General features: G+C 41.7%; 1 protein-coding gene and 1 long non-coding RNA gene across 2 annotated transcripts in view; one reads left to right on the forward strand and one right to left on the reverse strand.

Moving 5' to 3' along the window:
- LOC120777414 overlaps nt 1-26016 on the reverse strand; it is a 112700-nt gene that overhangs the window by 30229 nt on the left and 56455 nt on the right. The window lies entirely within an intron of this gene.
- Nucleotides 12390-13545, forward strand: LOC120777413. Its single transcript, XM_040108714.1, has one exon. The coding sequence runs from the start codon at nt 12441-12443 to the stop codon at nt 13422-13424; it is 984 nt and encodes a 327-aa protein (XP_039964648.1). The 5' UTR covers nt 12390-12440; the 3' UTR covers nt 13425-13545.

The raw sequence follows: 26016 nt of genomic DNA on the forward strand, positions 1-26016 counted from the left end.
ACTCGAATCTTTGTAAACGTTACTAAAACTAGGTCCACGAAGATCTCAGAAATCAAAGAAAGGTTAAAGCCATTAACGAATTTCTAATCGAAGGGAGTATTCAGCCAGATTTGCGGAGATTTATCCAAATCCACTTGCAGGAAAAGTTAAAGAATGTCGTTCGAATATACTTGTATATTATTGATGAGAATTGAAAGGTAAGGTCAGGTTCAACTGGTAGCCCAATAAGCCACACCTACCAGTCCAGTTGCTAGGCCCAAGAGGAGTAGTCATCGCGATTGACGCGAATTTTAACAGACTCTCCGACCTCACTATCGATACCTCCTCCGGTGTATCATACAGTGAGGATCCCAGATGCCTACAGCATAGTCTTCTCGAAGTAGGACAAGTGAACAATGGATGCTCCATTTTTTTCGCTCGTACCCTGCTCCAGACATTTGCTACAGTCTTCACAAACTAGAGAATTGATATATAGTATATGTATGTATGTACCGAAATATTAAACGAAACCGCTACATGCTCATAGCTTTATCAGTAGCTACCTGCGTTGACCAAGCTTCAATAATTCTAAGTCTGGCAGATATTACAGTTAAGTGCACGATGCCAAAGCGCGCTGCACGAACCTCACTCAACTGCCAAGGTTTATTGTCCGCCACGTCCTAACGCCGACCAGCCTGTCCCCATGTGTGCGTGCGTGCGTGCGTGATCGGCTTGCGAACGCGCTTACCTTTTGTCATTCGCTTAACTGTCAATTGGCTGGCGTTGACATGCTTGGGCGCTCCAAATAACCTTATTAGGCGCGATGAAGCTCTTTCATTTTTTCACTGTCTGCGCCCTCATGCTTGCTTTGCGCGCTGCCGTACCGCGGCCGAGTGCGTTGCGCGCCGCTTGCCGTCAATTTCTCAATTTCACAATTACAATTGACATGTGGCGCGGTCAGCGGCAACGCATTAAATGCATTGATTTTTACCAATTTCGGATTTTATTGAAAGCCACAACAACTGCAACAGCAACAGCCACAATGGGAGTAACAACAACAGGAAAGTTGAAGTGCATGAGTAAAAGAAAAAAGTTGCAAAGTAAAAGCAGGCGTAATGCAGCCGCGATTGTACTGGTGACCAGAAAAAAAGCAACAACAACAACAATGTGAATTTGGTGAGCGAAAAATCAAATAATGCAGCCAAATGAAAGGCGACGAAAAAATGCAAAAAATGCATTTTTCCGTATTTCGTGCAACAAACGTGTGTATGCATGCATGTACTTGCCCCGTTGCATGCAACGTGCGCAAGTATGCGCCGCCCAAAAACGCGAAATGCCAAACGGTAAACGCTTGACGTAAACATGTGCGCATGCGCGTGCACAGACACACGCGCCACGCGGCTGGTCGCAGCGCTTGCGTGGCCGCTTGACTAGCGGCCGGCGGCAGGACATTGTCCAAACAACAGCAATACAAAGCACAACAACAACAACAGTAATAATAGTGAAACAGCATAAAAATAAACGCTGGAATTTCGTTGTTTGTTGTATGTTTTGCGGCGTCCTGTGGGCAACAGCACGAAAAAACAACAACAACACGGAAAACAGCAAGCCAACAAACAGCGTTTTTCAGTAAAAACTCAAACTAAGCGGCGGCGATGTTTGCTTTCTTTGGCGCATGCATTTTGAAAATGGCTCACAGTGTTTAACCAACATAGTTGTTGTTGTAATTTGTTATTGTAATTTGCTGCTGACAATGCTGTTGCGACAACAAACCGAGAAACCGTTAATGCCGCACAATTGATGGCCATGTGACACGCACCGACCGCAATGTTGCCACATAATCCACACAAAAATAAACAGCAACAACAACTACATGTAAAATAAAATCCGAAAAAATTAAAGTAAAATTAAAAAGCAAATATTTTGCATAAACGCGGACACGAATCCAGCGTTGAAGCAGCGAAACGCCGCCGAAGGGCGAAATGCAAATGGAATCTCAGCGCTGCAAAGCTGCGCAATTTGGCGGCTCACAAAATTTATAACTGCGACCAATAGTCAGTCGGTCGATGGGTCGTTGCAAGTACACACATTCACACATACACACATACAAATATAGCTGTTTATATATAAATATTTGCTTACTACCGATTTGATTGCGCTCTTCTTCTCTTCCCATGCGCTCGGCCCCTACAATTTCAGCTACAATTTTGCATGAAACGCCAGCATTAAAAATATTTTTGTTGTTATTGTTATTGACATGCAACTAATAAATAGACAACCAATTGCAGCACCGCGTCAGCATCAACCAACCGTGTTGGTCAGCAGAGATTGTGGAGGAACACTGTCAGTTGGTTTACTAGGCCTGAAGCAGGCTTATAAGCAGATAGTGTCTGACGCAAAACCGTAGACTCAATCTGCTGATACAGATTAGTCGTATGAGAACGTAGCGTAAATGAGCACTGTGCAATTATGTGTTTTTAATGTCTATACGTGTTATCCGTTTTGTCCAAATTTTCAAATTTAACCATTTTATGGTCGTCAATGTTAGTGGTTAAGTACCAAAAACTTAAATTATGTAAATTTTAAGTTTATCCGTGTTATCCGAATTGTATACGTTTTGTCCAGATTTTCAAACAAAACTCATTTACGGTCGACAATGTTTGCGGTTAGTACCAAAAACTTAAATGTTATCGTTTTTAAGTTTATCCGTGTTATCCGAATTTTATCCGTTTTATCCAGTTTTCCAAATATAACTCATTTATGATCGACAATATTTACGGTTAAGTACAAAGGACTTAAATGATGTAAGTTTGAAGTTTATCCGTGTTATCCGAATTTTATCCGTTTTATCAAGTTTTCCAAATATAACTTATTTACGGTCTAAAATGTTAGCGGAACATATTTTTCAACACCACACGCTTATCCGAATGTTAAATATACATATAACCACAGAAAGCTCCTTAACTTCTGATTTGCTCCATAGCGATACACATACTAATTTTTGAATCTGTTTCTATTATCCACGAATGATAACTGATTTGGACTAAAAATGAAACCATCTTTTTGAGAGCAATGCACATACATATGAGTCCCACAGCTTGCACAGATTCAAGATTCAAGTTTTTAGAAGATTGGTAGATACTTTAAGGCTATATCCGAAGTTATCTGAATGAAAAAGTCGGGTTTACTATACTTGACCATCTCCAAACACTGCTCCGAATCATCAATTCGTAATGGTTTTTGCCAAAGTTAAAAGCTACTTTGAAAAAGTGTAAGTTTTCTTTTGGGTTTACTTTTGTTTCTGACTATTTTTCGAATATTTTTAAGCAATTTTCTGCTGTTAGTAAATCGTTAAAAATTTTAAATCGATAAACAATTTCTCGTAGAATATATTTCTACCAAAATCGATAAAAAAAATTATAAAATAAACTCAGCCATGTTTTTTGAAGTTACCTTTTTGAAAAAAACCACAATCATAAGTAAGTAATGTCCCAATTTTGCAACTAAACCCAAAAATATTTATTTGGTTTCGACATTTTGATTTTTTTCGCCCGAAATTGCTTGATTACATCGATATTTTTCTCTCCGCCATTCAATCGTTCCCACTTTTGTGCAAAATAAATTACAGTAATTTGTTTTCGGCTGTCGTGTCGCTTGTTGAGCGATTTTTCATTATTTTTTCCTGCAAGAGAAAAAGAAGGAAAATTGGGAAAACCGATTGACGCGATCGCAGCTTGCCGCACACACACAATTTCCTTCCCACTTTTGGTCACACCAATCGGCAGCCGCCAACCGCCAACCGCCGACTAGTCTGCTGAGCGGCTACTATAAATTTTATTGATATCCGCCAGCGGGCTACTCGATCGATTAGAGTTAGTCGTCCATTTATTCGTTCGATCGCTGACTTCGTTTCACCCAGTTGTTGGTCGGCTTGTTGGTTTCTTTGATTTCGTTGGCTGTTGTTGCATCATCGCCGCCATTGCAAGCCACGGTGCGACACCGTCAACATGCTCTTCGATGGCGACGGCGGCGGCGTCACCACGACATAAAATTAATCTCGCACTGCTCTTCGCACCAATGACCCCGAGGCCAGCGCAATTCTTATGCCACGCTGTTGTTGTTATTGTTGTTGCGGCTGTTGATTGTGTTGGTGGGCGGACAGCGGGGCTGGCGTGATTATGTGCGAAATTACACAGCGCCTCGGAACGCATTTATTTTCCGCGATTTTATTTATATTTGGGCAGGCATGCACGTCGGGAAGTGTTTAGCGAAAATGTTGAATGAGTTTTGGCTCATTTTTTTCTTCTTCTTTCTTGGGCGCTGGGAAACGCTTATGTAAGTTAACAGTTAGCAATTGACTCAAACTTGTGCGTGTTCGAATTGGGAGTAACAAAGTGAGGTTAGCGTGAGATTGGAAATCTTAAATGAGTTGCTAGCAGAGCCCTCAGCGAATCTGTTGCCGCTATTGTTGGCATAAGATCATCGGGGAGACATTGCTGGGAAAACTGTTGACTTCCTTATCAGTATAGTGAAAGAGTGGTAATTGAAAATGTAGAGTAATTCTACTGAGAAAAGTATCCAGTTTTATCCGGTGTATGAGTTTGGAAGAACCGGTAGGCGAAAAATGAATTATTGTTTCTGAAACACTCATGTTGTGGAAATAATTGTCTGGAATTTACTGAGCTTAGTCGAACCCTTTAGTGAACTTAGAACCTTATGAAGTAATATACATTCCAGTGAATTCGAAAAGTTTGACTACAAAGTCGTTCCAGCCTATGTTTGGCGGAAGCAAGACTCCAAAATCTTTAGCCTCACCTCGCGATTTCCAATGGGACAGTGGACACCCATCTTTGAAGCCATGTGAACCTTGATAAGAGCTAGTAGTTCCATGGACGTTTTGCGTTCAACTCCGAGCCAGAAGGCTTTCGCAAACCCACAATTGCTGATTGCCGACCCCCAAGCCTACTGAGCTCATGCGAAGCGCATAGATCCAGAGTCCGAGCGACAGCGCAACACGCGAGTTCCCATTCCATAGGCATTTGTGCCATAGTGAACCTTCAAGCGAGCTCATCGGCTTTGCAGTTTCCGATGTTTTTGCTATGGCCAAGCACCCACAGAAGTTTTAGCAGCAGGTGAGGCACTTTTTGACTAGCCTTGGGCTTACTGTCAGCGAGCTCAAGGCCTGTATAGCAGCGGTGTTATCGGAGTGGATGCATACCTTCCTAAAAGTAGTTGCACTTCGTTGTAGTACATCTGCTGCTGCCTTAATTGCTGTCACTTTTAGACTTAGTTTCCAAAAACTATGGTCGGGCTCATACAACAAATATTGGTCCTCAACAGCCAAGTCCTGAAGCGATCGGACAATTTCTGCATCTTTAAAAGAAACTATGAAAGTGGGCAAATCTTGAAAGGGTTAGAAAGGCAGCAGCGATGGAGACTGACATACAAGTATAGTACTAGAGAGATCACCGTTGGAGCTGATGCTGATTCTCCAGGTGATTTTGAGTCCTCTAAAAGTCTCGTAAATACAATTTTGACGGTCACACGAAAGAATTCCGATGATTTCACACCCAAAATATAATATGTGTGTGTGCCTCAAACAATAAGCAATATTTCAACGAAATAGGCAGAGGAACATATTGACAGCCAGTCAAAAGACAGGATATGGCGTTGAACGCTGTCACTTTGTCTAAAAAATATACAACAAAAGCGAAGAATTCATTTAAAAATAAAATTAGCAAACGAAATTTGCATGGCAAGTGGAGGAACGCAGAGCGAAGAAACTGAAAACAATATTTCTTCTCGTCGCCACAGACATTTTCAAGGCGTTTTTATTTAAATTAAAATAGACACATTCGCGCCTGCGCAACGACAGCGACAGCCAACGCCACGCACCAATCAGCCAAGCGACCAGCTAAGCCCAAGTCAAGCTAGGCTTTCGCGCCAACAGAAAGCACACAAAAGAAACAGGCAAAAGCAAACACAAATAATAATAAACCCGACAATAAAATAAAACAAACGAATCCAATCTGCAAACAACAGCTCAATGCCAGTGGCAAAATGCAATGAAAGATGAACATATTGGCTGAGGGGTCGCGTGGGCCAACACACGGCGTACTAGCATACCGCGTAGACACAATCACTATGCATATGTACATATGTGTGTATGCAGGTGGCCGCGTGTTGCCAACTATGCGTTGCGTTGTGCTAACAACTTGGCGACGAGTCGTGCACGCTGACGCCTTAAACGCCATGACGACGCGCCTTGTTGCTCCTGCCGAAGTGCAATTTTGAAATTGGCAGTAACTGCGTCTGCGCGCCGCTAACGTCTTGACTAGTGCTATTCAATTGGCGCTTGCAGTGACTCTTCGTGAGTGTTGCAGTGTGTGTGTGTTTCGATGTACGCGCGTGATGCTAGCTTTGGCACTTAACAAGCTATGCGTGAGGCAGTCTAGGCGACTATTTGGACAACAGTTTCTGAGAGAGGAAGAAGTGCAATAACGCATACGCATTTCACGAAACTACAGTGAAGAAGACGGGAGCTTTAAAATGGTAGAAATATGCTGACTCGATAGCAGACAAAGCTACTCAAGCCAAGCTTGTTAGAACACCGCACTTCGGATCTTAATAGGAAGCCTCTGTCTCCGGTCGAACATTCATATAGCGAGGCCCGCAAGCTTCCGGTTAAAGAACATAACGAACTTGCTCCAACAGTTACTGAGTGTTTGTCGCCTGCTTGAAGCGGAGCTCTCTTTTAGGAACATCAAGAGGTTTTTCCTTAACTACGACGACGACATCGGACAGTAGACCGATCAGACTTCGGACGCAACGAGTTCCCAGATGACTCTAACCACCTCTTTGCAAGCCCAACGAACCTCAGTCATCTGATACCCCTCTGCCTATGGACTGAGTCCGTCGAAACAGTACATATCCTGGGCCTATCGTTAGGTGACCTTGCTGAAAACCTGAAACTTACCATCTCTAAATAACTCACATGATTTGAAAAAATGATTTTTATTGGAAAGTATTTCTAGCACTTCCATGCAACTTCGAAAGATCTGTTTCAAACTCCGTATTATTTTGGCGATATTCTACCTGTTCGACACACTGTACGCACCCAGCGCCGTTTGTCAACGCCCAGAAGACGTTCTAGTCTATCGATTTTCTTGCTGCCATCGTCGAGGCAGTTTTTCCAAAGAAATTACATGTTCATTACCATTGCGGCAATAAAAAAGTAAATGGACGAATTGCAATGCGAGAAATGTCCGCGCATATTTTCACAACATATTTCATCAATCGAGCAGGACTGTGTATGGGTCTAGCACAATTTAAACTTCAATCAAAACGATTTACATTGCCAATACGAAAGTGCAAATAAATCTGAGAATGCATATACAAATATATATTCTTATATGAGTGCTGGTGGCACATGGCACAAATCGTCGAAACGACTCTAGCAGCAAGCTTCTGCGGTCGCGCGTCCAGCTGCCGCACCAAACCCAACAGTCAGCCACTATAAAGCCGCGCTGCTGTCACCAATATTTGATTTAAACAACGAAACGTCGTCAACGACGTCAATGACGACAATTGCCACCACAGCCAGAGCTGGAGTTGGAGTTGGAGTTGGAGCGCGCAATGAATAGCTTGCAGCGCCACGGCCACGCATGTTGCCAATAAAAGTGTGAAATGTTTAAAAGTGAATTGTGTGTACATATTATTGACTTGGCGTGGCCGCAACCCGCGCTGCCTTCGTCTAGTAGCAGACAGCGCTTCATAGCGGAAGATGATGCGAAGGCTGCTGCGCTGGAGGATGTGCGTCCAAAGCATGAAGGGAAATGACAGAAATAAGTTTGCTACAAAATTTAATTTCAAGCAAATAAAAAATACGCACGCACCTCTACAGCCTTGCCAGATGAGTGGCTGGAGAAGCTGACGCTCCTTAGCAGGTCACCGCTGGCGCTTTGTGCTGAGAATTGCGCGTGCGCGCACCTTTTTTAAATCCAATTTATTTTGCAATTTATCGTTGAATTCAGTTTTATTAAGCCTTTGCTCTTTACAGCTGGCTGGCTGGCTGGCTGTTGTGGCAACCTTCTTTCTTTTGCCAAAAAACGTAATTTTATTTATTTATTATTGGCTGCATTGTAAAGCTGGCTACACGCTTGCTGCCGTCCTGTTGTACGTACCGATTTAACACTCGGCTAGCGTCGAATTTAAGTGAATGCAAAAATGGAGTATTGCCATGAAGAAATAAACAAATGAGAAGAAACCGTTAAAACCCTCAACAAACACGAACGTATTTCGAAAAGTATAAATCATTTGGCAGACAATAAACAAATAAAATCCCATTTCATTTATTGGTAGTTCCGCGTGGCGACGCTGTTGTATCGATTTATCAGTGTTCTTATTAGGGTGATGCTAACAAAGTCAGATATTGAATGGAGTTAAGTACCTAAATCATCACGTTTGCATAAGGGCGAGAAGTAAGTCGGATTCAAATCGTTAATCAGTGATAATAATAGTCCATCCAAACGAAAGTATCCAGACGTCTCTTATAACAACGGTTCTTGATCAGTGAGAACACTTCACTAACTTGAGGTAAGAGGGGAAACGCATACTCTCAGGTAATAAACGCTCATGTTAGTTAAGTCTTGTTACTTTTAAAGAACCCCTGAGATAATAGTAGTGCTGGTACTCAGGTTTTGTCTGCCGAGAAATGAGAAGTTACTGACTAATTTTTAAGGCTACTAAGAATATGAACCACAGATAACTAAATGAGTTGTGACTATAGTACGCAGAGGTAAGGACAAAACGGTCTTCGGAATTATCTGCAGCCAGAGATTTCTATTTAAGTGCTCCAACAGGACGCCTGCTACCAGACAGGTTTTCGACATCGACATCGGCATCGACAATATCGTAAAACTAGTATGGAAGATTCAGATTGGATTCGAAATAGAAGTCTTCATCTCTGTCGGATGATAGCAATAAATTTTCGCTATCCAGCTAGATTTTTACTGATAGATAGAAAAGCTCTTCTATTGGCTGGATATTTATTTTATTTGAAAAAAGATTCTGAAGTCGAGAAAATATATATATATGATGCTTGTAAGATCTATCGAGCCCTCATATTCTGTACATATACAACCATATCTAGATCAAAGGCCCTTAATCCTATAAACCTATGCGGTCTAGAATCAGGTACTAAGCAAATTTACTTGCTAAGACATTGCCTGAGCTGAGAAGACATTAATTCCTCCTATAAAATAGACTGCGAAGAAGAGATTTTAGACTTCAGCAGAATATTATTAAGTTGAAAAATACTTCAATGTTCGAAATTGTAAGTGAGCCATGAACCACCCAAGGAAAAATTTTGTTGTCAGCAAACCATATTTTTTGAACATTTGAAAAATTCCAGTTTTTTTGAATCTCAAGTTTTCGCATACGTATCGAAATTAAGAAGTAGTGTGGGTGGTGAAGTCTTCTGTCGGCAGATATCCATCAGCTGTAGTTCTAGACTAACAGCCCGCTCTGATACCTTTCAAGCGGAGGTGGCTGTCATCAAGGTAACGGTAGTGCTACGGAGTGTAGCTTGCCGCAGAGAGGAGTACATTCACTTCAAGAATAGTTGATAGTCCGTCCGTGCTATGCTGGCGACGTAAAATGTCTTGTCACTCCCACGAAGTAATACATTTTCTGGTGGTTCCGTGGGAGAGTCTCGAGTTGGGAGTAAGTTTGGGTTTAGCGGATTAAAGTTCTATATTCCGGCTTTCGATGCTGCCCCCTACTATATTAAAAACAAAAAAACTACCAATAATCGAGCGGCTATATTGGCACTAAGCTCGTTGACTGTGTGCTCAAAACTAGTCTTAAGCCAAAGCTTCAAGTTCTTGAATATTACACTTGTACGGGTACGGCATCACAATGGAATCACCAAAGACTCTAAGGCCGATGAGCTTGTTTGGAAGGTAGGGAGGACATCCTTTCCCTTATTTCATCCGATAGAAACCTAGTTCGTTTTTATTGTTTTCTTGCATTCTGTCGTTGGACCTTTTGACCTCCAATGAACTCAGCAAGCGCTGTTCAACAACCATAACTTGTGTGATTGTGAGATCCTTCTGGACCAGAATGAATTGTAAGAGATCCTCCGAACCACTGTCTCTTAGCAGATTTACGTTGATAGCCGCTGTTTATTTCAATCGAACTCAAAAGAAGAAAGTTATATTCGCGCATTGTGTGGACCACCCTTTACCACACACATATGCGCACTGCAGCACCTTCATCAGCCATATTTTCCCACCTTCTACATGCCATAAGTTCGCGCTCATTCTTAAACCCTTTCCTACACACGCTCTTCACGCTGCTTCTCTCACATGTTTGCTTTACTTAACCTTCTGCTGCTCTTTGTTGTTTGCTTTTCGCGCCAATCAAATAAAATTTATTGGCACATTTGTGGCTAGCAAAAAAATGTTTGGTGAGTTCGCCGAAAAATGCTGGCGGTTACGGCATAAAGTTGAGAACAAACGCAAATAAAAAGGCACACAATCACACATACATAGTTACAGCATTGGCGAAATATTAAGAAGCCAATCGCCGAAAAAAGTTCGCAATCTAGTTATGCTATTCAAATTCGCACGTCGCGACAAGATGATAAAGTGCCTGCACAAAAGCCGGGCGCGAATTGCTCAATTGTATTGCGCTGTAGCTTGGCGAGCTGCAGCGATTTGATGCTATCTTCCAATCAGCGATATCTTCGCATTTATCATGCTAAGCATGCTTAGCACAGAAGCGCGCCTCACGTCGCTGTTTGAATGAATTTTTACCCCTTTTTATGGACCCAAACTGGCGGCGCTTCCTTCCAAGAAACGCGCTAAACAAACAATAAAGCGACGGTTGACATGGGTCCACTTTTGCGGTGATATATGCGACGGGCAGAGCGCTAAAAGTCGGCGCACGTAATGAATTCTTTTAGGTGTGCGACAAAGTCACAGTCATTAATTTGTGTTAATCGCTTGAAAATAAGCTATTAAGTATTTATTGAATAATTACGAACCCTTTGGAGATTTCTAAATATTTTAGAGGATGTTGGGTTTACTAAAGTACAAAGATTGATATTTTTTGACTTTGCAGAGACTTTCGGAACTCATCACAGCTCGAAAATTGCGTTATAAACTACAAATATGAATGCAACCACAAGAAGTCTTTCGGAAATTTTAGCAAGAGAAAGCTCCAGATAAAATAAAAAACAATGTAAAGGACCTTCTGAATGACTTCCTGGTTTTTGTTGGTCAAAGGCTTTCTTCAGAGCGTCCCTTGAGCCATTGGAACCCGCTGAGTCTTGCTGGATGCATAATTTTATTTATAACGGCGGAGGCTTCCTTCAGAACGGCCCATAAGCTTTTGGAACCCGACGAGAATTGCTAGATGAAGATCTTAATTTATATCAGTGAAAGCTTTCTTTAGAGCCCTAAGTTATTGGAACTTAGTGAAACAATTTTAAATTTCTTCAAAGTTTCGAAATTGCTTCGCACTCGAACTCTTTAAAAGAAGAAGAGAAATATATAGTTTCGAACCCATCCGGTCGAGAGAACTTAAGAGAACAAAGACTTTGAAGCCGATGCGGAAGAGGAATATATAGTATCGAACCCATTCAGTCCACAGTCTATTATAAGTGGACAAAGGTTTTGAAAATGTCTCTTATATATATTTCGAACCCATTCAGTTGAAAGTTCAACTTAAGAGAACAAAGGGTTTTGAAATGTATTTTGGGAACTACTCGAACTCTCTGAAAGAGGAAAAAAATATGTAATTTCGAACCCATTCAATCGAGAGTCTTAAAGAATCAAAGGTTTTTCAAGTGTTTTTTGGAATCTATTCGAACTCTATGGAAGTGGAAGAGAAAAATACAGTCTCAGACCCATTCAGTCGATAGTCTTAACTTAACTTAAGAGGACGAAGGCTTTTAAAGAGTCTTTTAGAAGATACACGAACTCATTGGAAGAGGAAGAGAAATATAAAGTAGAAAGTCTAACTTAATAGGACAATTGTTTTGGAATTGGAAGCTCCCTTATCACTTTTAAAGTGGACCCATTCAAGTTAACTTAAGAGAACAAAGTCCAGAAGCCCAACCTTCTGACTAAGCCAACAATATCGATACTTACATTAATTATAATGACATTATAGCTAGATATGCTGACGTTCTTCTATCCAACTACAATCAAGGACCAGCTTCCTGTGTATATTTGTTATTATTTTGAATTTAAGACCTAAAACACAAAATTACGCCTTCAAAATGGAACTCTGTCAGCAAAATCAATAAATAGGCAAGAAAATATTTCAAAAACTCACTTTTGACTCAATCAAATAGCAAATTACCCTTTTAATTTTAGACGAACTTCATTTGTTTTCTAAATTTATTTTCTCAAATCTCTACCGCTTTCGAATAAATAAATTTATAATTTTCCAAAATGCAACGCATGAGATTGTCCGAGAAGAAACGCCGCCTGCAGGTGGAAAACTACAAGAACATGATATTGCTGGTGAAGCCGCGCGTAGACGACGTTTCGCCGAAACTCAATATCAGAGACGTTTTGCGCGCATCGAAGTTGCGCGACGACTTGAATGCCTTCGATCGCATACGACGCATGAACAACGAGCTGTTGCGCAGCGTCAACATGATCTCACGCATTGGTGGACAATTGGATACATTTCGTGAAAATCGCATGGGTCATACGCCGCGATCGCGCATACCCTTAATAGTGCTGCGCAACCGTTATATCGAGCGCGATAATGCGAAATTCGGACAAATGCTGAAGACGGTCGGCACCACCTTGGACACACACGTGGCACCGCATTTGCTGCGTCATGTGCGTAAAAACTCCATAGAGTTCGTCGTGCCCGCACAGATCTTGGCCAAGTATAGCCAACTGCAAATGCCACCCTACTCACAGTTGCGGCGTCTATTGCGACCCGTTATCTATTTCGACTTCTACGTGAAGGGCCTGCGGCCGGCTGGACGCATCACCATACAGCTGTACACGGAGGCCTGCCCGCAAGTGGTGTTGGCTTTTGTGCGCGCCTGTCGCAATAGAGACAAAAATCGCATACTAGTTAACCGGCTCTTTCCCGGACTCTGGCTGGACTGTTGCCTGCTGATACCGCAAGAGCAGAAAATCAAACCGAAACGCATTGAGTATGACATGCGTGCACTGGATCATAATCGGCCAGGCACGCTGGCCTTTTCATTGGACAATCAGGATGCATTGCATAAGGACGCCTTAAAGTTCTCCATAAGTCTGAAGCCGTTGCAGGTATTGAATGGCAAACGTGTGGCTTTCGGTGTGGTCAGCAGTGGCACGAAGGTGTTGGACTCCATGCAAGTCTTTGGCATGAAGAAGAGTGGCAAGCTGACGAAAAGCATCATAATAAGCGATATGGCGTTGCTGGTTTAGTGGTCTGTAGTGCATCACTATGTACAAATAGTATTAGTTTTTGTTTTCTCTTTGTAAATTATATGTAAAAATTTGAAAATTCAACATAAAGGTGAAGGCCGAAATAAAAATGATGATAAGATAATGCTGCTTAGATAAGTGAGATTGAATGGTCCTGATTCCATTCCTAAGCGCTACGAATACCCAATGAACTCAAATCTAGGATTTAGGACGATCATCGTCCAATCTTCCTACATCATCTTGAGACCCAGCATCCTTTATTGGATAATATTCGATCAAACAGACCACGTTCATCCGCGGTGAAGAAAATATAGTAGCCGTAGCTGAGTGTACACGAAGACCATGGAGAGTCGATTCGACAACATTCGCAGCAACTCGGACTGGCGTATGGAACGACTCGGCGCATTTTACGTCGAGATCTTAAATTGAAAGCGTAGAAAATAAAACTTGAGAAAGAACTGAAGCACCTCGACCTTCCAAAGGGACATCGGTGAGAGCCACGTAAAGCAAAACAAGTAAAATTGTCCCATTTGGGACGAAGAGTAATATGAAGAGATTCAAGAACTGCCATTTTTTCTAGAAAAAGCAACGGTTTGGTGTGGTTTGTCGGCCGGTGGAATCATCGGTCCATATTTTTTCAAGAACGATACCGGTGGGACCGTAACCGTCAATAACGGCTATTATCACGCTATGATAGTCGACTTGATGCCTGAAATTGAGCCTCGGGTCCAGCATGCTTTCCATAACCACGGTTCGGTTGAGTTCGGTAAAATTATTTACGTCTAAAAGCTATGGGACATGTACTGTTTCTTCTGATTGCTTTTAAATGCATTTTTTCTTTATACCTTCTTTTCTAAAAAAAAATTCCAACAGGGTCTGTAGGTATGCAATGCAATTTTGTATTTGCATCTGTAGCGTCTTGCAATTCGGTATTGTCTTAATCAATAAAACCGTTTCGTGCAATTGCGCTCATAAATTATCGAACGTGAAAACAAACACATTCATTACCTTTGCCAGTTGGCCAGCCGGCACTTGATGGACGCCTTGATTTTGTGTCTTTTTTGTTGGTTCGGTAAACTCCGCCAATTTTATTATGTGACATTATAGAAACAGATAATGGCATTTAACCGTTTTGCATATGCAATTTTTACAACTGATTGTACAGTGAAGCAAATTCCATTAATTTTTAACAAAATTTTGTTTGAAAATGTTGGAATACCAAGCATAAGCATTTATCTTAAGAAGGCTATAAGTAGTGCAAGGACTTGAGATGAGTTTTCGAAGGTTGTTTCCTCGACGAAGCTGGATATGCCCTATGTGAGCTCTGGCTGTAAAGCTTCCTCGATGAAACTGGACAAGCCGTAACTGGACCGTATGTGTACTCTGGCTGTAAAACTTTCCAACAGACTGTTATTTGAACCCAAGTCAGATATATTGAGGTTGAAGCAAGTACAGTTTAGTCTCGTATTCGTGATGCTTCTGCTCAGGAAATAACTTACACATTTGAGGAACATTTTCATAGCGATCTTAGAACTGTATTTCACCTAGTATTTCCAATCGGTATCGATTGTCAGAAGGAAGAAATTATTGGCGCTCGAAAATGATGTGAATTCATCTCATTGGCTTTTGAGCTCATGGAAACTGTAATTGACTGAGAGGAAAAAGAAGATACAGAAAAAAAGGAAGACGATTTACTATGACAGCCTCTGTGATTCTCGCTGCTTGTGGGCAAAGAGCCGGCTATTGATCCAATATTTCATAAGTTAAGAGAGAATTATGAGCTAAATTGCCGGTGGATGAGGCATCATTGAAAAAGAGGTTGTGATTTCATCTCATTGGCTTTGAAATCATGTTAAGGTCCTTGGAAACTGTCAATTCTAATACTGAGAATAAAAGGAGAGAATAGGGAAAGGAAGAAAGACGTTCTGGTCGTACAGCCTCTGTCAATTTCATTACAGAGAGGAAAGAGAGTTGAAAAAAAAGAAAGAAAGGCGATATGCTCTGACAGCCTCTGTGGTTCTCGTTGCTTGTGGGGGTAAAAGCGAGCTATTATTCTAATATTTCATAAGTTAGTGAAGAATTACGAAACAAATTCTCGAAGAATGAAATTTCCGTTCTTATAACAAAGTTGTTGGGCTTCCAGGTCATCAAAGTGTCATCCCAAAAACTAAACACTGTCAAAAAGTCACAACCACTGTGAACTTTCAGTTAGTCACCTACTTTTCGACAGCCTAGCCTGCGGCTTCTTAACACTTGCGGCACGAAAATTAGTATGTATGCAGATACATATAAGTATATGATGAAGTATGTAAGAATCCTTGACAATTCCACTTTAGTATAAACCGATAAATATTCATGCAAATATAATGTGTGCGTGTGTGTGTGTGACAATTTGCATAAGCTGCGCATTTTGCGCCATTACTCATGCGCATTGCAACAATAAATCAAAGCGACGTGTTTGCAATAATTTCATTCATTCTTCATTCATTCAACGTGCCGCGAAAGCAATTCAGAGCAACGTAAACGTAACGTAAATGCAATTTAACTGTTGCCAGAGCCACTTAAACAATTGTTGTGTTGTGGCAGTACTTTTTATTGGTTTTCTCATTGTCAACGAAGCGGCAGCGAACAACAGCAACAACAGTAAACAGTTTGTTTTCTGGTTCAATGCAACCGCGTGCAGAATTGATTTAACCGAAAAATAAAAGCGATTGGCGAAACGGTGGCGGCGGCGGCAACAATAAAATTGCTGCTAACTATGCAAGCAACAACAAGGCTCGCAGGAAAGCAACAACAAAATGCAAGAAACGCTGTTTATGGCTGTTGCAGTTCGCGGCAATATGTGGAAAAAATAAATTTTTCGTGCAAAAGTCGTGATGACGCAGCTGCGCTTCCCACTTGTCAGCGTCGTGCAAGCCAAAAATAAGAAAAAATACTAAATAAATAAATGAGAATTCTATTTGCCTTGGTTCACATTTAGCATTTGCGCTCACCGTATTAAATACAAAAGATTCCAAAAGAATACAAGTTTGTACAGTTTGTATGGCAGCTATATGCTATAGTGATCCGATCTGAATAAAATCTTTGAGAATTATAGTACTGTCTTAAATAAAAACTCGTGCCAAATTTCCTGAAGATATCTCCTAAAATAAGAAAGTTTTCCATACAAGCACTTGATTCTCAATCAGTTCGTATAGCAACTATATGCTATAGTGATCCGATCTGAACAATTTCTTTAGATATTATAGCACTATCTTAGGTTATAACCTTTGCAAAATTTCTTAAGGATATCTTTTAAACTAAAGAAGTTGTCCATACAAGCACATGATTCCGATCGTTCAGTTCGTATGGCAGCTGTATGCTATAGTGGTCCGATATCGACCGTTCCAACAAATAACCGGCTTGCTCGTATATATACAGATGGACGGAGAGAAGGGCTAAATCGACTTAGCTGGTCTTGCTGATCATTTATATATGTATATCATTTCTGTAGGGTTAAGAGACCTATCCTTACTCGGTGTTTAAAATGAGTTCATTCATCTGATTATACGGTTTGTGGATGTCTTAGGATGGTTAAGTTCCCTGCACCTCTTCGGTTTCTCAGTCTAATTGACTAGTGTTAAGCTTCCCCTCTTCACTTTACGGGGTCATTTGACAAATGGTTAGAAACACAAAGTGGAATTTTCATTGCAGGAAGCTTCCACCTGCTCTTCCAGCTGCAAAACATGTAAGAACTCTTTCCTCTCTGCGTGCATGATTGACGATTGCATCGAGATTTTCAGCTCTGCGAGTACATACGAAAGCTTTTGAAAGCCACTGAGCTCTGAAAACTCAGAAAGACAAAAAAGCTAAGCTCCTTGGTGGAGTTCGGAGCTAGCGGAAATCTGATCTTTGACCAGTAAACTTTTCAAACAAATCCGTAGAAGCGGTTTATTCATTGTTGAAGTGTCACTCGAAGTGTCTCAGTGGCACTCTACAGCCTTCTATGACCTGCTGAATGAAGATTACCTCACCTGGGCGTTATTCTTGATTCCCGTTATAGTTATTTTGAGAAATATATAGTATTTGAGACATATACCACACTCTTGCCAAAGCGAAAGGTCTAAGCGGCCGGCATGTAAAATGTCTTAAATAGTGCCACACCTCTCATCACTCAAATTATGCGGCAACAAAAACTTGTTTAAAATTATTTTATGACTACTGACAGCAGTGTTGATGCACAAATTAGATTGTGGCATATTTCAAAGAATTCTAAGGCAAATACAAAATACCTCAACGAATATGGGAAATAAATCACAAACCTTGCAACGAGCCAGCGCTGTAAGGCAGGCGTGCGTGAGCGAGCGTGTGCAATGATGTATGAATGCTAAAGCGTGGGCTGGGCAGCGGCAGCGACAAAGCCAGAGCCAACGCCAACACCAACGCAAATAATATTTACCGCGAAATATTTGCAACAACAATGAAGGTGATTAAAAGAAATAAGGAAATACTAAAAAAGCAAATGAACGACGATATGGCAACGCTGAAGGAATCGTTAAACAATTTGCAAGCAACGAAAAACAACTTTATTATTGCAAATAAAAATGCAAAAGTCATATCTGCTGGCAACCTTGCGAATGCTCACATATGGACTGTGTTACCGCTATATAATATACATATATTATATATAGGAGGTTTCGCCAGACATGCCGGCTTTTTAGCTCGAGGCCCTCTTTTATGGTAAAACCGAAAATAACTGTCACATTAATTTTGGCCCAGCGAACTGCCAACTACTGAGTGACTAATGTTGCCGCATTGTAGTTATTTTCAGCGCTTGTCCCCCGCTAGTTGGTGGGTGTTGCCCATTTGCTGTCTCATTAGTATGCCACAGAGGCGTGCGAATGTAATGCCAAGCAAGCGGCAGCCACAGTGGCAGCGATAAATGTAAATTTTTGTTTGTTGCAATGAAAAATTTGGAAAAAGATTTGTTTTTCATTCGCAGAATGCATCTGAAAGCCCTATCCATTTCACGCATTCTCAGAAGTATACAGACATATTTATTATTTTTTAGAAATAAGTGCTATAAGGCGGTGTTCAGACACTCGGGTTGATCCCAAGATGTCTAAAGTAGAAGTCAGAACCTTTACTGAGATCTTCAAAAGAACTGAGAGGTTATAAGTTTTCCGGTTGAGTGAATTCGTTATGGTTAGGATTCGCTATTACGAAAATTACCAATTACATCGGTAGTAGAAAAGTAAAGTTTCGGGAAAGCACTCTGCCTCTGTATTCATGACTGAGAGAAGAGCTTCAGATGTATCAATTTATCCCATGGCTGGCTGATCTTGAGGACCACATTTGAACTAAAATATACCATCTTTTGTCAATCCAGGAAATAGAACTCTTCTAATGAGATCTCGAGTAGTCTATAAAGGACCTTGGAACCAATAAATTTCTGCTTATGCGTTTCTATTCCCAAGGGCACAGAGGAATGCCTGTAAGTGTGAGCTCCAAGCTGTTTAAGCCTTGATTTCTGAAAGGTACGACAATGAAGAAGCAAGTATTGATACCAACTTCTTCCAGAGAATTCCAACAAATGGAATACGCTAAGATTTTCAACTTTTCAAAAAGATTAGACTTAGTAGGAAAGAAACACTTGCTAGACCTCTTGCGATCTCCTTTGGATCAAAAGTATCCAGCGACAGCACAAGAACTAATAATAGCTTAACGCTGGCCAAGCTTTCGCAAAGTCCTCTGAAAAGGGGTGATGATGCGTAAACGTATCCCATGGCTGACTGTTCCTCAATATGGGGATCTCACCTGGACAGCAATCCTCTGGCGTTTCGTTTTAAACCAAATGGATCTAGCTACAGCGTTGGCCCAGCTACCCAGTGGCATAATGCACGAGAACAGCGACGTTTTTAACCGTTCCATTCTGCTGATTGCGGAGGTGAGTTTACTTTCCTGCCAGCTCGTCAGCTCTACAGTTCTCTAGCAGTTCGTGTCTGGCTCCCATGCTAGTCTTATCACAAAGTGACTCAATACCATTTATAGCAAGCTTAGGCATTCATAAACTAGTTACGAGGGAATGCTTAGTGAGTCCTAAGCTAGTAACAGACTAGCTACCACCGTCCTCGAAGAAAAACTGTGTTATGTGGATTGCTTTAGCTTGGTACTCATCTTCGAGCTTACCGACTTAGGACGCCTTGCCAGTAGCTAAGCTACCGCCGGTATCACTTTTAGGATCATGCTACTTACTGAGTCCCCTCAACGCGACCAGATAACAATCCACAAAGAGAACCCTAATCTTCCACCGGAGTTAAAAGAAGTGCTATCTATACTGTAGCCGAAGAAAGCTTTAGGCATTCACGCTTCTAAAGAAATTCCTGGAACTTACAAGGTCAATCCCGAAGCTTCTGAATGCTCAGTAAATTTCGGCTTGAAAGCTCGGTTGACCTAACCAAACATTTAGCAGAAGGAAATCTTGTACATTTTAATGGATGAACTCATCTACCATGTGCTTCAACTTCTCGCTTGAATCCTCTGTTTTAACTGTTGCATTCGATTGCGAGCTTTTCATCGCTTTCTATTCAATAATTTCGCACGTTTCTCTGCGCACTTATCTGAATGTGCTGCCATAAAATGTAATGTCGCTTCAATTCATTTCGTTTTTACACAACGAATTCATTCAAATGCTGAAAAGCGCGCATAAAAGATAAGGATATAATACAAATAAAACGCCCGACTGAGCTACAAGTGGCAAGTGCCACCACGAGTATATAATAAAAGTAAAATAAAAGTGTTGCAGCAAAGAAATTAAACAAAATTAACCAACCGACAAGCTTGCACATAATGCACGCAATTTGGCAGCTTTAAACCCTATAAACGCGTACAGTGACGCGGCATTAAAGTGCGATTTTTATTTTGAAGACAAATATATATACATATACACAGTTTTATATAGAAATATCTGCGCCCTTTGCCCTTTGACGCGTCTTCGCACCTGCTTTCCATTTACGCTCCAAATAATTCGCGACATTCGCTGCGCGTATGCGTCAATTGATTGCGTGCGTCGGTTGGTGGCGCGCGGTGTTGCCAACTCTCTGCATTGCTAACGCGGCTGGGAACCGCTGCAGCTCGTACAGCTTTTTGGTGCGCGTAGCTGTATCGCTGCCTATCCTCCCCCACCCGTTTTTGTTCCGCGCTAATATTTAATGCGGCTTCATTACGCCGCGCCACAGCGCGCGCCCTTTTGCGTCCGTGAACGCGCGGCCATTGCGTTTGCCTGCGTCCGCCATCTACTTGCCCCGCTGCTGTTCGCTCATTTTCGTTTCATTTGCAGCAAATGCAACGTGTTAAATATTTGATTAAGAATTTTTTTTATTACCTCGTAGTGACTGACTGGCGCGACGCGCTCACTCACTGGCGCGCTGCCTGCCGCGCTCGCTTGCTTGCCGCTTGTAAGGGCCTGCTTGCCGTTCAAATGTTTGCACGACGCACTTGTTGTTGTTTTCTTTGTTTTTTGCGAATTTTTTCCGCCAGTCATTTATTCGTATATTTGTTTGCTTTGGCGTTTCTCCCGACTTCTTTGCTACTCACTTGGCTGCGTGGCATTTTAATGAGCTTGCAAATGCTTTTTGACAAAATTCTTTATGCCGCGTAGCAGCGCTGCCTTTCATACACTTACGTACGTGTTGCGCGTATTCACTTTAGTTGCTGTTGTTGTAGTTTTGGCAAGCAAACACTTTTGTTTTGGGTAATTTTTTGTCCTCCACGCGGGCGCGCTAAAAGCAAATACACGTACGAACGCATAAATATTTATATACTTGCCACATTTGCATGTATTGGTGTGTGTGCGTGCGTGCGCGCGTGTATTTGTGTATCCGCAAACCGGCAACAGCAAGGTTAAATTGTATTTGCTTGTTTGTTCCCGTGTGATGTTAATTTTTTCACCTGAGCACTCGCTGCCATTCGCACTCACACACACTATACTCACATTTGTGTGTGTGTTTGTTTGTTTTGGAGTTTGCTTTGTTTGTGTTTGTTGTTTTGCGGGTAATTTTACACTTTTGTCACATTGTTGAAATCGCATTTGCTTAGTCCAACACCTGATTTTAATGTTTAATATATGTTTTCGCACTACAAGCTGCCACGCACACACACACTCACCCTCCTATATATGTGTGTGTGCCTGGAAATGTGCAAACAAACAACATACTTTGCATTCCCGAAACTTAATGCGCATTTATAATGGCAAAGATATGCTAAATGTGCATTGTTGTGTAAATTAAATATGCGCCGGTGTACTCTCACACTCACTCATACAATGAGAGAGTGTTTGTTTGTGCGTTGTTGGGAAACGTTAGGTACATGCTTGCATTATCATTAATTCCATTTAACATTTTCACGAATGTAAATATTTATTTGGTAATTAATTATTGCCGAAGACTTGGTGCACGTAAATGTTTTGGAAAATTAGAGAGAAGCAGAGAAAGATGAAGAGAGAGAAGCAGTGTGAGCTGTTCCCAAGACAGTCGGGTCAAGGTAACCAAAACGGACCCGGATTTATCTGGCCACGGACTGTCAACTCGACGTCATTCCTCCAAATTACTTCAGGAATGTTTTCTGCCGCTACTACAACAACAAAACCATGAAAGTGTTATACTCCTTAGACAAAGACACTATGTTCGAGCATAAAACTTAGGTACTTATAGGTTCAAACCCTTCAAAACACCTATGATATATAAAACATATATTTTTTGACGTTCCAAAGTTTAAGGAAAACATTAAATGGAGCGACTTCCCGAAAATGGCTGGAGAAAAAATACATTTCTAGAGTGATTAGGAGGCATATTCCAAAATTTTTTTCTCGAAGTATCGCTGAAGAGTTGGGGATGTAGAGCAAGTTTGTCAACGCGGTGTATCTGGGGTAACGCCTAATGACCTGTGACCTCTACCACCTTTCGACTTCTACTGACTTTTAGACCCTTTGCCCGACAACTACCTTGATTAAAACTCTTAGATGCATTGATTGAAACCTGCGCTGGTGGCCGAGGTATTCTACCATCTGAGTATGACGTGACGCTCTACAGAAATGGCTGATGGGTTTTTTTCAAGGACGTCTTTGTCCCATGAAAACCCTTGCAGACCTTAGAGTAGGTTCTCCTTTCGTCAACATTAAATTTGTCTGGTAGGTGCAGTTGAGACGGTTCCCTCTTTGTGCCGGTAGGCTCTGAATGAACTGCCTCATAAGAGCGTTCAAAAACCTTCGCCTTGACCTGTAACTAAGATAAATTCGCGTTTATATAAGGCGATCACCTGTCTGGAAGGTGGATAGCGACTTCGAGTGGGAACACTTAAATACATGAATTTAAACAAAAACTTAAAATAAAACTATAAATAGGGGATTGAAACCGATCTCAACGAATAGTCTCTTGGGTGGAATGGTAGGGCGATAAAACTGTCCACCGAGACGGGTGATGGCAATATCATGGAACCGCTGACGTATCACAAAGTAAGACGGAAGTAAGACAGAAGTAAGACGGAAGTAAGAGGAGGAATCGCCAGCATTAGTAGAAGAACTTCTGCTGAAATAATGGGAGCATGGGGTTCCCGAACGTTAAGGACACTGTGATGGCAGCTGAAGTGAGACCGTCAGGTAACAGAGCAGCATGCTTGCACACTTGAGTAATCAAAATGGTGCTAGACGATGTAAAAGCGTCAGACGGTCGAACGAGACCCAATCCTCTTCGAAGTGGCAAAGGTAGCAAGCAGAATAATCCTCCCTTGTCCAGAAGTCACGGGTTGGTACGGCAACGCTTTTTAGCGTAATGAAAAAACTTGACTGCGTGAAGTTCGGAGTGTAGGACCGCAATAGTGAAGATGGAGCCGTCCCCCACCAGTAGTGAAAGAAAGTAGCAGCAGCTACATCCGCGGCTTTTATTAAGGTTTCTAAGGAAAATGTTGGATGCCACCAAGAGATACAGCAACACAAACTGGTATATCCTCACAAGTAGGACTGCAGGAGAATTGTCGGAATAGACGCAATACAAGCCACAGAAAATCCAGTAGCCAAACATACAGTTCAATAGAGTGAAAAAATAGACAATGTGAAGCTGAAAAATCTCACACAAAACAACGACTTGCATGCCAGTGGCGGGTGAGACCGGCGCATGCTGGAAGAGAGCTCAACACTAAAACATAAGAACATTTCGTGGCCATCATTTACCAGTGCAGCAGAATGCAAGTAGAGGAGGTAAGGAGGTTACAACAGGAGCAAGCAAAAAGTAGCAAAAATGCTGGTGCGAAATGCATTAAGGATTCCGGTGTTGTCGCGGCAGCAACAGCTGCCAGCCACAGTAAACAGCGGTAATGTCGCAGAGCTTAAGTTTGGGCAGAGACTTAAGACAGGAAGGAAGAACTTAGAATGAGACAACTGCCTTGCGGAATTCAGCAACAATAAATTAAGAAGCTAAAATTTGAAACGAAAAGGTGGCAATGTGCAACAAGAATCAATAGGCTAGATGGAGTTTGAGTAGTTCGGAGACCGCGCGCTTACGTACATGCATTTTTCTGACGCGTAATGTTAAATTACTAAAGCGATTTTATCATTGTGAACAGCTTAAAGAGAAGAGCGCGTTGAGGGGGACCAGCCGCCACTGCATGCGCCGCCACTGCAAGAGGTGCGACAATGAGTGACAATTTCATTGTCATTGTCATTGCCACCAGCGAACGCATGCCTACCACCTGTGCGACGCCAGCAACAATGCTGATGATGTGCCGGGCGTTGCCAGACGCACAACACAAAGTGAATCGCATGAATGCAGAAATTACCAACACCGACATAGCCACCGTCGCCGTCGCCAGCTAATAGCGCTAAGCAAAAAGCGCGATGACACAGCATGGCTTGCAACGAAATTCCAATTTCAATTTCGTCTGCGGTATTTGGACGCTTTTTCTGCTTCTTAGAATCTCAACATGCGCTCCCCGCGTCGCCGCGCTTTCTATGCTGCCTCTATCTTCGGCAACGCTGTTCGCCGTTGCTTTGTGTTCAATGATTTTCGAAGAATTTCGATTTCGTTGATGCTTGACTTGCGATTTCACACGCAGGCGCGCGACCTCGACGCAATGCTTCTTGCTTGCCCCGCGCGCGGCTTTGGTCAGCGTTGTACTATGACGTTGCAGCATGGCGGTGTCGCACTGTTTATGTGCGCGCTTTTTATATTGGCACTTTTAGTTCAGTTGCCTTCGCTTTGGCCATTGTTCTGCACTGTGGCATCCGACGTACATGCAACGAATTCCTGCCACATGGCGAATTACTTGAAGCGTTGCTGCCGGCCGTGTCGTGTTGCGTATGTGTCCACTAATTCGTTGCGTCGCGCCAATGCAATAATTGTGTCTAGATGCTGGGCATTTTTGCCACAGACACCAGAGCATCTCGATCAAGAGTCGCATGTCGCATTAGCGGTGGAAGTGCTGGATGTTCTTATATTACAATGAAGTTGAATCAAAATAATTATTTTGTATACTTCCGATATTTCTGATTTTTACAAATGATCGTTCCGTCGCATTTTGATGTTCTTTACCATGCTTCTCTCCAGATCGACGCATAGACTATGCATGAGTTTTTCAACGTTGACCGCGTTTCCGGGTGTCAGCGGTATAGCACTCTTGGCAATCTTGTCCATTATCTCATTGCGCTCGACGACTTTGTGACCTGGCACCCAGCCCAAATGAAGTCGCTTACTTCTGACGGCGCTCTCCACTGATTCCCAGCTCTCCAAGTCACTTCTAGCCGATATGCGAAACGTGGTTAAAGCTTTGATTGCTGTTTGACTGTCGACGTAGATGTTTACTCTGGAGTTGTTTGCTGATCCATTAGATGCAATCTCATTGGCTCCACATGCACTTCAAATATACTGCAGTGATGTGACATCTTTAAATATTGCTCTATGCCTAAACTCTGGACAAGATATTCCTGCACCAACGCTGTTCTCCATTTTCGAGTCAAATATAAAATTTGCTTCGAAATGTTGTGATTGTTTCGTAAAAATTGTCGGGATCCCGAAACAGTTTTTCATATTTTCTGCGTAAGTTAAATATTTCATCAAAATAACACTAACCGAGTTAAGTAATGATGAATCATGAAAAAAATCCAGTTTTATCGGGATCGGTAATTTGAAAATCCCGAATTCTCGGTATTAAATTTATGGCTTGGGAATATTTTCAATCAGAAAAGTACATATGTTTTAGATTACAAGTGGCAATAAGCGACTTGTACGAAGAGGAATCCCGAAAAAAATCCCGTTTCCCGGAACCATTACTAACAAATCCCGATTTCTCGAATTTAAATTAATGGCTTTAGTATGTTTTTACAGTCAGAAAAAATATTTTAGGTTACGAAAAGCAATAAACGACTTGTACGATGAGTAATCCCGAAAAAATCCCGTTTTATCGGGAGCCGTACTTTCAAATCCCGAAAGTATAAAATGTATTTTATTTTACAAATAGCAATAAACGATTTTTACAGTGATGAATCCCGAAAAAATCCCGTTTTATCGGGACCGTTACTTTCAAATCCCGATTATTCGGGTTTAAGTTTATGGTATTTGCATAT

Source organism: Bactrocera tryoni, chromosome 5 (genome assembly GCF_016617805.1).
Source record: "Bactrocera tryoni isolate S06 chromosome 5, CSIRO_BtryS06_freeze2, whole genome shotgun sequence".
In the NCBI taxonomy this organism is placed as follows: domain Eukaryota; kingdom Metazoa; phylum Arthropoda; class Insecta; order Diptera; family Tephritidae; genus Bactrocera; species Bactrocera tryoni.

Bases quoted from the DNA above. Each gene is read 5' to 3' on its own strand.
- LOC120777413 (XM_040108714.1), top strand. From the start codon at position 12,441: ATGCAACGCATGAGATTGTCCGAGAAGAAACGCCGCCTGCAGGTGGAA.